The 15523-nt window shown below is 37.1% G+C and overlaps 1 protein-coding gene and 1 pseudogene across 1 annotated transcript; both read left to right on the plus strand.

Annotated features, from left to right (window-relative positions):
- The first annotated feature begins 6650 nt into the window (after window positions 1–6650).
- Window positions 6651–7877, plus strand: LOC103721065 (L-ascorbate oxidase-like). Its single transcript, XM_039117196.2, has 3 exons — window positions 6651–6935; window positions 7536–7628; window positions 7734–7877. Exons 1-3 carry the CDS (start codon window positions 6651–6653, stop codon window positions 7875–7877), a joined length of 522 nt encoding a protein of 173 aa, XP_038973124.2.
- Window positions 7878–8810: 933 nt separating this feature from the next.
- On the plus strand, window positions 8811–10032 carry LOC148702995 (L-ascorbate oxidase pseudogene; annotated as a pseudogene).
- Window positions 10033–15523: the final 5491 nt, after the last annotated feature.

Below are 15523 nucleotides of genomic sequence, written 5' to 3' on the forward strand. Positions count from 1 at the left end.
TCAGACTTACATTTCATCATTTTTGTTCTAAATCTATTCCTCTTCTTTCAAGTAAGCTGAATAAACTCCATTGGAACAAGACAAGGTCCTAAGGCTACTTTCAGTTGCATGAGCACAAACTATGTAACGAATAAAAGAAGTCGTCCTAATTACTAATTACTGATCTTTCATTTCATGCCAAGCCCTTTTCTTGTCTCAAGGTTTTCTGAAGAAGAGAATAGGACATGTCAGAACACACACTAAAACTTACTATGATGAGAGCTAACATGTACAGAATGCTGCCTTGTCCCATAGAATGTAATTTACATGGAGAGGACAATCTTTTATATGATACCATTACCAATGCCACATGGTCCATCTTTTGTCGTCGGATGGTGGATTCCATCAAAGAAAGCAGATCTGGTCTGTTCTCATTATACATTCTTATCTCATGCAGTTTATTGAGATCTTGTCGCATTTGTCGAATATAAAGATAGGCTATTGGATATCGATTGTTCTTATTTGGTTTCATGTGGCTTTTGTTTGGTTCTCCTAAGTTTGGACATCTAAATCAGGCACCCATTTACCTGCAGTTTGTAGTTAATTTCTTGCAACCAATGATCGATGTCGGCACAAAGCCCGCTGGGTATGGGAAATCTTTGAAGTAAAACTGCATTTATTGATTACATCTTGTATAATACCGTTGCAAATATTTTTGGGAGTTAAGCTGTCAAGGGTTGAAAGAAAGTGATGTGAGCATCAATTGCCATGGTTCTCAATTTGCACTGATGGACTCCTGAGAGTTTTCACACTTTAAATGGTCCAAATGCTGATGTATTTGTGTTATTGTGGTCCTCTTGCAGTCTTCTATTTGTGGCCCTAACATCTATTCTACCATATAAACCAAACTCTGCAGGGGTACATCCAGGATGCTCCAAATTTCCATGACTCTCTTAATGCTAAATTTTGTTATACGCATTACATTTGCCAAATAAAAAAAGTTATTACAAACAAAATCCTATGCTTAGGACATAACTAGGCCCAACTTGGGGAGCATCATTGAGTGTGTTAAGTAGAACAAAGCATCTCTCTAGCATTAGCATTGAATTCTTTGTTACTAATAGCAATGTCAGATTAAGGACATTATCATTACATGCTTAACTTATTATACTTAAAACTGACTTGGGTTAAAACTCTTAAATCCAAACCTAGTCATAGGCTACCTCCCAAGATCCAAACCCATCAAATTGAAGTATCCTGCCTGACCTAATCCATTTCAACCTGAACTGCTCATCTAATTAAGTGTTATGGAGGACAACTAAGCAACAAAATGACCACCAATCTCACTAGAACTAAATGGGACCCTAAGCCAATGACCAGTAACATCCATCCTGACCCATCTAAACCACTGGATCAAGGTTTAATCAATTTCCATCCTTTTTTTTTTCAGACCTCACCCAAAAGAGATTGGATCAAGCTACTTATCTGCAAACACTGCTCCTTTGCTAAAAACAATCGACTCCACAACAGATCCCATGTCTCCATTTTTGGTTTTTGTCTCTATTTTTCAGAAAAAGAAACCAAAAGTCATGCCAGGCTAAAAGTGTAATTGAATTTGTTCGAATAATTAGCCGTAACTATCTATGGCATGTGTCAGTGCTAGCAAAAATCATGCCACTAACAATAATAAACCTAGATAACCTCGAAGAGTAAAAGGATAACATATATTTTAGTAACAGAACATTGTACTTTGTCATAAAATCTTCTTTTTGTTAATATTTACAAAATAACAAAAATCCATTAGATTAATATATTTTAATAATTTCTATTTAAAAATTATTTTGATTATGAACAATATACTTATGTTAAGAACATTAGCATGTTATATGTTTCTCCAAAAATACTGATATAAATGCGAAACTTTTTTAAAATGTAATTTTTATTTCTCCTAGCATATAATTTTATAACACAATCAATTTCAAAAACTTGTCAGCTTGTTATCACAAATTTGATAAGTATTCTCTACAATTCTAATTTACGAGATATCTTTCTAGAACTCCAGATTAGCCCAAATATTTAATTTCTTTTGTCAATTAAATCTTGAGAAAGAGCTTTTTCTTACTCTAAATTAAGAATGATGCCTTAAAATTATCACTTAATTTGCTTGCATCAAACATGATAGTTCTCTCTCTCTCTCTCTCTCTCTCTCTCTCTCTCTCTCTCTCTCTCTCTCTCTCTAGTTCTTCTTATCTTTGTACGAATCTTTTTAAGGAAATGGAAATACTTCTTACTAATTATATACATATTCTTTCATTAGTGGCCACATTTGCTAGTAGAAGGATGCTGGGTACCAAGTAGGAGGGTCCATATCCATCTTTTACTCCAGTGGGAATGAAAGATCCCATTCACTTACCCAGGTGGCAAGGAAAAATACCATCTAAGCAAGTGCTCAGATCTATCAATTTGCTACGTTAGACCTTCACATGTTTTGAGCTCTATCATGGTAACAAAGACGCCTATTAGTGCTCGATGCTGGGTTTATATTAGGCTAATTGATTCTATTTTGTTTGGTTGAGAAGATGATAAGAATATTTTACTCCATATATTCATGTACATAGATACGTGATTTTTGGTCAACAATATTTTTGGTGGTGTCATTGTTATTGTTATTGTTGTTGCCGTTGTTATTGTTATTTTTTTATTTTAGTTTGAGCCTTCCAAAGATTTTGTTCCGGTACGCCCGTATCCATGCTTGCGAACTTCAACCCTCTAACTTTTTTTTGTTTTCTTCAAAAAAAAATAAAGAAACTTCTTTCTAGGCGCTTCAGATTATAAAATATTAAGATCAACATATATTTAATTGGGGTCTTCTGTTGACTTTTACCGTCTTGATCGGGCCGTGCCTATAAAAATTCCAGTCAAGTGGATCACAACAAAAAGAAAGGGTTAAAAGTGAAAATTAACAATAGTATTTTCTTGATCTTTTTTGTTCTTATAAGAAAAATATTTTTATCAGGTAGTATAAATAATTGAGTTAAAAAAAAATCCATTTAGATGAATAACTGAAAATATTAAATAATTATTATGATGAACTAATGGCTACGCAATAATCGTTATTTGATTTTTTATATTGACATATACATACATACATAAATGATTGGGATTTCGTTTTCATGGATCGGATTTAGATGTGCCTTTTAATGTTCCTATCCTCTTTGTTACAGGCTTAGTTGAGGAGGCAGTACCCTCTCTCTCTCTCTCTCTCTCTCTCTCTCTCTCTCTCAGCTTTTTCATCTTTTTCTCCTCTTTTCCCAATGCCACCGATATGCGAACGTTCTGCTAAAAGGAAATGAAAGTTTGAGTTACGTAATCTGAAGTTATTTTCAATAAAGGAAAATTATTCTCAAAAAATTGAAAAAAAATTGTACCATAATTTATCATAATTATTTAATTTTAGCAATAATTTATTCAGGCATTGCAATAGTCATAATCAAAACTAATTATTATATTTAATCATAGTCACCTAAGTTGGACCAAAGTGGCAGGTTGGACGTGATGGAGCTCTTATTTACTTCAATTTTCTAAATATGGATTAGTTGGACTAACTTTTAGAATTTTATACCAAAATATTCTTCAAATTACTATTGAACTGCACATCGAATTTTATGTCCTTTAATTGATTAGAATCCTCTGAAGCACTAAAACATGTTTTGTAGTTGCTATACTATTACCATTTATTATATTTGTAGAAAATAAATCTCATCATTAAAAAAAGGCTAGGCAGTGACATTTCAATAACAAATTCTTTTCCCTGGTAGAACATGAAAATATAAATACTTTGCTTTATTCTTTTGAATTTTTTCAAAACTTTACTATTGAAAATAATTAAAAAAAAACTTTGTATACTTTGTCCATTCAATAAGCTTTGCATATTTTCTAAAATTATTCATCGTAGAAGGTGCAACCATATCACATGCAATTTCGAGTAATAAATTTAGAGCACGTCGGCAGACTATACTGTATAATTGTGTAATTATTATTCTATATTAAACCATGTAAGATCAGGTAATATAATTGATTATTTTCTAGGAGCATCAAATAAGAGATTATATTTTCAATCTTGGTCTATGTTACAAGGAACTAGGTAGCTTAATTCTCTAGCCTCAAGCCAACTTAACACATGCATGCCCAAACCAAGTTGGTGTGTTTATGGACGCAGCAGCTCATGCATCTACCCAATTGTACATGCTAGCCAACCATAAGAATTTCAAACCACATCCATGCCCCTAGTAGGAGTGGGATATGATACATATATAGCACGCACGTATGGGTTCCTTTTCATGCACATTAACACTCCAATATCCTACGTCACCTTCTTCCCAATCTAGCATGTTTAATTCGAAAGACAACTTACACATTGGAAGCTTGTTTTTTCTAGAAAATTATGGACTGGGAGCTTCAAACGCTATGTCGAACCATATATTTTTCATCTTTTCAGTCTTTTTTCATCTTTTTCCCGTTTCAGTGATGGTAATGCTACAGAAGACTACCCGAGACCATATATTTTTGCGTTCATCAATACCTTGAGGACAAAGAGAATCTTTCAAAAGTCGTGCAAGCAATATTTAAAATAAGGGAAGATTGTCCAAGCATGATTCACGTTCTTATGCGATTTTCAAAACTCTAGGTTTGGACATGAAATTTTTTCGCAATAGAAGATAGATGCAAGTGTGCAAATCTAGGCTACCCTTTTTGCCAAATAATTCACATTGTTATATGGAAGACTATTTCTTAGCACGTTTTTCTTGATGAGATAAGGGTTGCTTTGTTTTCTTAGGTAGCCAAGTGCATCGGTGCATTAAATGATATGATTTATCGTTTGCAGCTCTAAATTATAGTCCGGAAAATGAAATAAAAATTTCAAAATTTAAATCTTTTGAGAATGGAATTGCACAATTTGCATTGTTGTACAAAAGTTAGTGCTTCCCTTATGCCATCTTAAACATCAAACATATAATTTATCGATAGTGGAACCATCAGAGGTCTTCAAAACAAAAAGGAAAAAAAAGAAGCAGCATTATTCATATCACGATATGGAAGATAGTTGGCACCCTTCTTTCGAGGACTTATATTTAGAGAGGTCCAAAACTTGAACCCTAATGATATATTACCACCATATTCCTATTAGAAGAAAGAAATATCTTCTATTTTCAAGAGTGATTTTGTAAAGCTTCCTTTGTTATATAGTTTTAAAGCAATCTAAAACAAAAATCAAAAAAGGCAACGTCGAGCCTGAACCAATGCCTACAGATTTGATGGAGAAGGGCGCGTTAAAATCAAGCTTAACAAAACACAGATCGGAATAGCACATTAGACTAGTGCTATAGATTGATTTTCATTATGTCTTCCTAAGATCTGGACATAAACAAATCTCTTATTTTACTTGCAATCTTGCTAGCAGTGGACTGATCTCTGTCTGTTTAATTTCTTGAGAAGTACAATGGAGACACCACCCCAGGGAGTTTGAATCCAAGATGGATGCTTAGCTGAGCTAAGGCTGGTTGTGTACTCCCTTGTGTCTCTTTGACAGCCTTCTCACATTCCAATCGCCCCATATACTCCGAGTTTCCAAAATCCAAATGTGAGGGAGGTTGCTAATAAACATCCATGGTTGTGCGTTAACCCCAACAAGCATCTAAAGTAACTGCAAGACTGATGAATAGATGCTTACTCCATAGCTTAATCAGACTCTGGATTTCAAATACACAGACTTCCACAAATTGTATTGTAAACATCAAGCACAACTTCTATTAGAAAATCAAAGATGGTAGCAGTATTTTATATTCTAAAAGAGAGTAGTTGGTAATAAATGATAATTTCATAAGATTTGCTGATTGGCATCCCTATCCAAATGAGAGATATCAATTTTGAATCCTGGTGGTGGCATCTCCCACTGTATTTCTTCAAAACAAAAGGATGATTATCTTTATATAAACACATGGCATTATTTTTTGAGGGATATAAAATGAACTATATATTTGGCATCAAATCGTCATACCAATTTACCAATCCCCGATCGTGATATTGCACATTGCACATTGCACTTTACGATGAAAAGATAAACTTGCTGATCTTCTCAAGAAAATAATCTCTTTTGTTAATGCGGGGAATAACCAGACATAAACATTGTAAGATACGTAGGACACCATGCAACCCGTTTATTTATAAGCAATACATGCACGTAATTGTAGGGACGAGAGGTTTATCGCATGAATTATATATCCAACTATTGACTTCCATGAAGACGGGCTTGATCGTAACAGCTAAATAATCCTACACAGTTTGTCTTCTTGCCCTTCCATGCAGCACATGGGAGTTCTAAAATCCAACTGATCGATAGACTGCTCGTTAAAAACCTGATGAGGCTTTCACAAACACGTTTTTTTTTCTCTGTCTGGGGAAAAGAAGAATGAAACTTATAACAAATGAAAGTCGCCAATTCAGACTTGTCATTGTTGGGTCAAGATGGACAATCCAAATCCCTATAAAGCCGAAGTTTCTTACGCTGTAATCTTCAATTCAAAGTGCTAAGCCTTGAGACTCTTGCCAAGCCACCAACTCCTAGGATTAGAAAGATTGCAGAGGCTCCTCGGAGAAAATTTTGTGCGAGGATGGGATTGCTCTCCACTTGCTTTGGCTTTGTAGCCAAACTGCTCCTCCTGGCTCTCTTCATATGTGCCACCGCTGACTCAGTCCAAGCTAAGGAAGTCCGCCACAGATGGGAGGTCTCATACCAGTTCAAGTCCCCGGATTGCTACCAAAAGCTCGCAGTTACCATCAATGGAGAGACGCCAGGCCCAACAATCGATGCCCAGCAGGGAGACAACGTCATTGTTGAGGTTATCAATGGGTTGCTCACCGAGAACTTAGCTATCCATTGGCATGGGATTCGGCAGGTACCAGAATTTACAAGTGAACATTTGAGTTTATGTTGCGCTTGATAGATGTAAATTTACATCCAACCCATACCTAAATGCAGGACCAATGTCTTATATTAAGTTCATCTCTTTATCTATTAATTGATGTCAGTATCTTTCGTAGTGTGACCCTCTTTTATGATCTAGCTCTCTTTGTAGCTTTTGGTTGGAGGAGCGAAGGAGAAATACCAGAAGTTTAATATCTTCTAAGAAAGTATAACTGTCAATCTCTAATCTGCCTTGACACTTAGGACCTCCTCCATCAAAAAGACTGCCTTCTAAGAAGTATAACGTCGATTTTTGGCCGGCAACCCTAAACAATGTTCCGGTCCAAGTGATGGACATATAACATTTTTGGTTCCTTTTATCCCTTTATGTTTCTTCTTCATGGACTGCTAGAGTCCTAATGGAGCATGTGGCAATTGTTCTATCATGGTTTGTTCAAAATTTAGCAGCCTAAAAAAATCTTTTCCCATGCATGCCCCACCCTACTTGCATTTTGACTTCATTTCATGATTGAATTTTATGCACAGCCGGATTTAATTTGTACTTACTATGGAAGTAATTACCATCTTGTAGATTGGCACTCCTTGGTTTGATGGAACTGATGGGCTGACACAGTGTCCAATCCAACCTGGGGAGACTTTCACTTACAACTTTACCGTTGATAGAGTAAGTTTCAAGAAGATTTAACAAGAACACTACTCAAGATAAATATTAATTAGATGGCTATTAGACCTAACTCATCAATCTTTTTTTCTTTTTTTTTTTTCACAGGCAGGGACCTACCTCTACCATTCACACTATGGGATGCAAAGGTCAGCGGGGCTCTACGGTCTCATCCGAGTGGCAGTCCCTGATGGAGTGAATGAGCCGTTTACCTATGATGAAGACCAAAGCCTCCTCCTCTCTGATTGGTAGCACAATAGCACTTATGAACAGGCCACTGGCTTAAATTCGTTGCCTATCAATTGGATTGGGGAGCCGCAGGTATTTTGGTCTCAAAAAAAAAAAAAGGAATGGTATGACAAAACTTTAGTATGCCCTAAGGAAAACTGGGTACGAGAAAATTAAATTTTAGTTTCTAGAGTAAAACTCGATCAAAACAGTGATTTTTTGTTTTTGTCAAGTTTCTTTGTTGTGCAAGTTGAAGAACTATAGATGTTTGTATCAAGCAACGGTAGAATTTTCAAAACTCATGACTTGACTTTTACATTCTTTTTTTTTAGATTGTGAGAATTTTTGTCGAAACGAGTCAAACAGCATTGCAAGTGATACTTTACCGAGGTTTAACTAAGTATTCCTTCTTAATATTGCAGTCTCTTTTGATCAATGGGAGGGGCAAATACAATTGTTCCCTGGCAGCAGCTGGGGTCTGCAATGAAACCAACACCGAGTGCTCCTCGTCGGTGGTGACGGTCCATCCCGGCAAGACCTACCTACTTCGCATTGGGAGCATCACATCTCTCTCCGAAATATCGAAGTAGAGGTAACCTTTTCTCTTTTTTTTTTAAAAAAAAGAAATGAAGGTAACATTCTCCATTATATTATTTTGATTTCTATGTATTAATAAAGGTTCAAATATCTTCGTAATATACATACTACAAACAAACGTAAAAACTCTAAATATGGTTGTCACAACATTATTTCATATAAGAAAATAGAAGAATTAAAGAATTATAAATGCCGAATGCTATGGAAAATTACCTCCCTATGATTGTAATAACATGGGCATATATCCCTTTTTGCAACTCATTTGATTGTAATAACATTTTGATGAGCATATGCTAGTTGTTATATAGTGTAGGATTTGAGCTTTGTTTTGTTAATATTTCTGATGTAAAAATAGCTAATACAAGGCCGATATCTTAAAACTCATTAATAGTAGAATGCTAATATGTATAAGAAGAGTAGCAACATTGTATACTAAAAATTATTGCTAATACAAGTGTGATCACTCCAGGGGCATAATATGACTGTTGTTGAAGCTGATGGCCATTATGTGAATCCCTTTGTCGTGAAGAACCTCAACATCTACTCAGGTGAGACCTATTCTGTAATTCTGAAGACCGATCAAGACCAATCCCGCAACTACTGGATTGCTGTAAATGTTGTTAGCCGGGAACCGGCGACTCCCACCGGCACTGCCATCCTCAATTACAACCAAAACCAGCCCGAAAGTCTCCCTCCGACTGTTCCACCCACCGGACCGCTTTGGAACGACACCATGTACAGATTCAATCAGAGCATCACCACCCGAGCGCATCCAAATTATACTCAGCCTCCACCAAACACTTCCGACCACCTCATCATCTTATTAAACACTCAGAATACTGTCAATGGCCATGAAAGGTGGTCTCTTAACAACGTGTCGCTTGATCTACCACATACACCCTACCTAGTTGCAATCAAGGAGAACTTGACCAATGTCTTCAATCAACCTGCACCACCAGAGACTTATGATTACAGGAATTACGACATATATAGCATACCAAAGAAGCTGAATGCGACAACAAGCTCTTCAATTTATACATTACAGTTCAATTCAATGGTGGATGTGATCTTGCAGAATGCAAACACATTGCATGCTAACACCAGCGAAACACATCCATGGCACCTGCATGGGCATGACTTCTGGGTGATGGGGTATGGGTTGGGGAGATTCGATCCAGCAACCAGTCCAAGCAGTTATCAGGTCGACCCGATTATGAAGAACACGGTGGCACTGCACCCCTATGGATGGACGGCCCAGAGGTTCTAAGCCAATAACCCTGGAGTGTGGTTTTTCCATTGTCACATTGAGGCACATTTGTTCTTAGGCATGGGGGTGGTGTTTCAAGAGGGAGTGGACAGGGTTGGGGAGCTGCCTAGGGACATTATGGGGTGTGGTGAATCCAAAAGTCTGATTAGGCCTTAACCTAATCAAAGCGTGAGAGTAGAACTGTCATTCAAGTTACAATTGTATTAGAGTAGGCCTTCCATGTGATTTGACATTTTTATTCTTCTCTTGGATTGAAGTCCGCTTATTCAATAGGAAGTATTTACATTTCAAGTTATCAGACAAATTGTATGACTCTGCCCAAGAGATCTAATATCGTGATCTGACATGAAGAATGAAGTATATAAGATTCTGTTCTGTTTCTTGTCAGTTGCCTCAGTTGCTTATTTTTATGTTCTCATATCCAGTAGAAGGATTCATCCTCCATGATATCCAGTAAAATCAGACATAATCGGCATCTTCTAGCCAGGCGTTTCAAGAAATTTTCTCCTTGTGCTGGACCCCCCAAAAAAGGGGCTTCGAGGCATAATGGTTTTTCATTGATGGTTTATCATAGATTATAGGAGGTGGTTAAAGGTATCGTTCGATAATTTGGTGATCGGAGTCAAGAATCGCTGGATCCAGACTAGATTGGTAAGATTCCGTATTGGATCGTCTTTCAAATTACTTGAATTCAACTGATCCGATTAGATAAGTCAGCTGAGTTTTTGAGTGGGCTGGTGATCTAAGTCAATCAAATTTTCAGTAGTGTCCCTGTAAAAATAAATATTCAATCTCTTTTTCATGCTCTTGATTTTATATAATTATTTAATACGTTATATTTATATTTTTACATTATTTTATATTTATTTGATATTATAGTATATATTTTTATTTTTTAATAATTTGTATACCTATAAATATAAATATGTGTGTGTGTATGTATAAATCAATATATAGTATATGTATTTTTATTATGTATATAATCTTATAAATTATACTACTTTGAGTTATTTATGTATTAACTCGCAAGCTAATGTGCCTGCTTTATCAATCCACCTAGATTCTTGGAACTCCAAGTTTAATATTGGTTGTTCCTTAGTCCGTAGTCAGCCTCATGAGCTCTTGCTGCAATAACCCTTAGTCCACTCCACATGGGTCATAGGCCAGGTCTGCTCTGATACCATTTGTAACAGTTTAGGATCTCAACCAAAATAGTTAGTTGGAAGGTATTTTTTGGATTCTTTAGTTCTGCATAAATATTTAAGATCTTTCCAGCAAATAACTAATATGGAACTAAACACACGTCCGTACAAATCCTCGCACTTGTACTATAGAATAGCTAAGGTTTATAAGATCGATCAATCTGATATAATTCTAGTCAGTAAAAGCAGTATTTTAAGCTCTATAACTGACTTTAGGCCTATTAACCTTCTAAATAAACCATTCAAAATTCTCATGAAAGTACTTGCCATGCACATCATAGGATGCACAGATCTACTGAGATCTATGGTCTCGTCGAGTGGCAATTCCTACCATTGTGGTTGATAGGTTCACCTACGTAGAGTATTATCCATGCTACCTGGTGGCAAAGTAGCACCCATGATCAGGTTACTCGATATCTGTCAGTTGAATTGCAATCTCATTTATGACAAATGTTAATATGCTCAAATGGGAAAAAAAAAGCAGGGTCAAAATTTTGGGGCATTTTTTGATTTTAAGAAATGTTAGTTGGTATGTCGATGTGTATTTTTGGATATTTTAGAATTTTTTATTGATAAAAAGCGATGGAAATTTTGATTTAACTTTTATTATGTGTTTTGTACATATGTGTGCGTATTAGATATACGCAACATGTGTTTAGCAACCAAAAGAAATTAGGAACTAATTTGTAATGAAACAAAATACAAAGATAAAAAAAAAATACATAACCATTAATTTTTTTTTGATGTAAGTACATAACCATTATTGTAGCTTTTCGTAGAAAATAAAAAGCACCTTCTCATGCAAGTCTCTTATGTATAATTATAAATTGAAATGTCAATAAAATCATATAATAAGAAAAATATATACTCGCGGTTACTCTTCTAACCTTTATTTCTTGTTCTGAGAAATCGTTTATTTCTTTCATGTTCATAATCAAATCTAAAATGTCTGGAGATATTTATTGGTAATATATTGCTGAGGACGTGCGGTTGGAGTAAATATCATGGGAATAATAGTAGATTTTTCAATATGCTGGAAAGGGGGATGAAGGACTTGTCATTGACAAAAGTACAAATTAGTAGGGCATGGACCAACAATGCATGCATATTAGGAACGGTGTTTGGAGACCCAGCAAATCATTCAACTTGTTAACTCATACAGTTAAATTTGTGGGAATTGTGCTGGTTAGTAACTTAGCGTCTATTTGTGGATTGGACCATCCATTTAAGTATGGTCCTCAATCAACCAAATATATACCATCTAGCCCAAATCATATAGAAATAATAAAAAGAATCTTCATTGATCTTCTTTTTCTTCCTACAACCCAACTGCAAGGATTTGGGTTGGGTTTGGAGACTTTTAGAAAATGCAAAAATGGATGGGCCAACAGACCCGATTTCTGCAGAATTTTTAGTCCAACTTTATAAGAATATCCAAATAGATCTCATTCAACAAAATCTCGAGCACCCAGATCACCATAACTTGTCCACCTCCTCCGATGACCGTATTCTTTGTTCATCATGGCACCGTAGAGGTTGAGGCAATGGGATTGAGGGCCTGAGGATGAGGGGATAGAAACATATATGGTGGGAGGTAAGTTAATGATGTGAATTCAAAGGAGGGTTAAGGCAATGGTAGTACAAGGGGTCGAGGTGGCTACGTTGCAGTGTAGAATTCCAAGGGACCATGCGAAGTGCGTAAGTCCTTATACGTTGGGCCTCATGCTAATGTTTTGTAAAATAGAAAATATACCATCAGGTACAAGCACACCAACACTCAGATGGCCCGTGGAGGGTTGCGCGCGATAACGGTTAGAGTGAGAAATAATGGTTTGCACCGCATGTATTATATAGCCATGCATCATGCCAATCATCTCATCTTCTTTCTATAGATTAGTATGATGCATGACCATATTGGTGCCTATTGGTGCCTATCAATCTCCTGAATAGCTTGTATAAAATAATTTCAAAGGTTACTTGTTAGGTCTTTTTCTGTTTTAAATTGATGACTCCATGCCAGCTTGAATGGATCAACTATATATATTTACACACACACAATAATATCCTTACTATTACAATAGAAACTCTACCTTAGCATCCATCCCACTTTTGATTCCATTACGCTAATAAATATTTTTTATAGCAATAGAGGCCTATCACGTGTTTTGTTATCTGTCCAGCACTTTCCATGTTGCCGGAAAAATCAGATTTATTATACTAATCTAGTAAAAATATATCCATATGAATCAGAAAATAAAATAGACAAAAAATCAGAAAGAATATTAGATGCAGCAATCCACAAAGTAGTTCTTACATTAAGTGGCTACATAAGTTGTTATCTTCATTCACTCAACAAGGATTCTTTTCTTGAGCATTCGTTCACTCATGAAAATTTCATTAGTGATTAAAGGACATTCCATATATTTTTCGGCATGGTTGACTATATACAAAAGATGGATCGAGTTATTTTTCCATTTAAAATCACATGACTTTGTCAAGTGAACACAATGACTGGATGAACCTAACTGATCAGCAGCACCAAGTGAAGGAGCTGAAGGCTACTTTTACTGCAACTATTGTCAGCTACTATCTCCTTGTTCTTCATCATCCAATCTCTTTCCTATTCGATACGTCATAATTCATTTTCCCAGATATGGATCTTGTGATGAGAGCACTTCAAGTGACTACCTAAGCTCTCACTGGTATAACAACGCATATTACCAGCATCACGAAGGCTCGATGTCGTAGTAAGGATCAAACATACTTATGTGTACATTCGCACATCAAATGGTCGAAATTGACGGACGTTGACCGATGCTAAGCTGTTCTCATACATCGTAGCACACATGCCATTCTCTTTCCCTGGCACGTGCAAGCAACTCACTGGAGCAGCTACCTCCTCATCCGGTGGCACCATCGATGGCAAGTCTATTGATCCTATCGGATGCTGGCATGTCATCCATCAAAATAAAAAAAATATCATCCTAATGATGATTGATATATAATTCTTCAAACATACGTGTCACGCCCCCGCCTCCGCGCCACGTGGGGGCCACATGAGGGGGGAACACGGAGCTTCTCTACCAGATATTGTCCGGTTCCGGAGCTTCACACAAGCGTTCGTCACCCCTCCCCGGTCTTGTTTTCCACCCAAAACGCGTCTACAGGATTTGGAGACACCCGCCTCATATACACAGGCTCTAGAACGAGTCTTTCCGATGTGAAACTAGTGGGCCTCACACCCTTCCCACCATCGGACAAGAGCCATCCTCGGCTCTAATACCAAATGTCACGCCCCCGCTTCCGTGGAGCACGTGAGACACCCAGTGCCCACATGGGGGCCACATGAGGGGAGAACACGGGGCTCCTCTGTCAGATATTGTCTGGTTCCGAGGCTTCACGCAAGCGTCCTTCACCCCTTCCCGATTTTGTTTTTCATCCAAAAACGCGTCTGCAGGATTTGGAGACACCCGCCTCATATGTACAGGCTCTAAAATGAATCTTTCCGATATGAGACTATTGAGCCTCACATACGTATGTACACACGAATATATATAAAGAGAGGGAGGGGTGCAGGAGGTAGAGAGAGGTGTAGATCTCCACTTAAATCCAATCAAAATTTTAATTAAATAATTGAGATTCTATATTAATGATTCCAGCAATTTGATATAATCTATTACCTTTGAATTGCTTATATACTAAAATTATATGATCTAGAGGTCTCTAGTCTATATATTAAGTTGTTAAAAAAAATTGCATAATTTTTTTTTGTGTAAATTTAAAACTTTTAGATATCAAAAGAGTTTTTAAATTATATAATTTTTTGTAAATCATTTAAAATAAAAAAATTACATACAACAGTTTCCATCATCAATGTGGAATACTCTGTCATCCAAAATAGGTCTGGCAGAATTTGACTAAAGATCTACTTGATTGGACCCTATTCTCTCTCCCTCAAATATATATATATATATATATATATATATATATATATATATATATATATATATATATATATATATATATATATATATATATATATATATATTGTATATTTGTTTGTATGCGGCAAATTGACCGATGTTGGCCGGCCTACAGAGGGAAAGGGTCCTACAGAGCATTGTGTTAAGAAATCTTCAAACGGCTCTTTAGAGTGAGAAACTCTGAGGAGAGAGAAAGGTCTGGTAATCCCCCTCTTCGCCGGCGTCCGGCGAGCTGTGCTGGCCGGTGTTCTGCGGCGAGAAGGGTTCTGTTGGCGCTTTTGCTCTGTGTCTTTTGTGTTGCAGGTCGCTTATGGCCAGGCGGAAGGGGAAGGAGCCGATTGACGGGTCGCCGGGTCCGGCAGGGGAGCAGGCATCGGGGCCGGCAGGGGAGCAGGCATCGGGGCCGGCGACTGCAGAAGGCAAGGACCGGTCGACGACGAGGACGTGGGCGGAGGTGGTAGCGCAAGGCAAAGGTACGAACTTGGGGCGGAAAGGGGAGAGACCCGCTGGCCGGTCGCGGCCGGCCCCATGGGTTACTCACCGGCCGACGGAGACGGAGGTGGCTCGCTTGTGCCACCACTTTCCGTCGGTTTTTGAGCTCTCGGTGGAGCCCATTGAGGC

The sequence above is a fragment of the Phoenix dactylifera genome, chromosome 7 (assembly GCF_051530095.1).
Source record: "Phoenix dactylifera cultivar Ajwa chromosome 7, Ajwa_hap1_PhDact_Kaust_v1.1, whole genome shotgun sequence".
NCBI classification, from domain to species: Eukaryota; Viridiplantae; Streptophyta; class Magnoliopsida; order Arecales; family Arecaceae; genus Phoenix; species Phoenix dactylifera.

Excerpts from the sequence above, each read along its gene's own strand:
- LOC103721065 (XM_039117196.2), top strand. The coding sequence starts at position 6,651 with ATGGGATTGCTCTCCACTTGCTTTGGCTTTGTAGCCAAACTGCTCCTC. Across the intron at positions 6,936-7,535 it reads ATTGGCATGGGATTCGGCAG|ATTGGCACTCCTTGGTTTGA; the intron begins GTACCAGAATTT and ends ACCATCTTGTAG. Across the intron at positions 7,629-7,733 it reads ACAACTTTACCGTTGATAGA|GCAGGGACCTACCTCTACCA; the intron begins GTAAGTTTCAAG and ends TTTTTTTCACAG.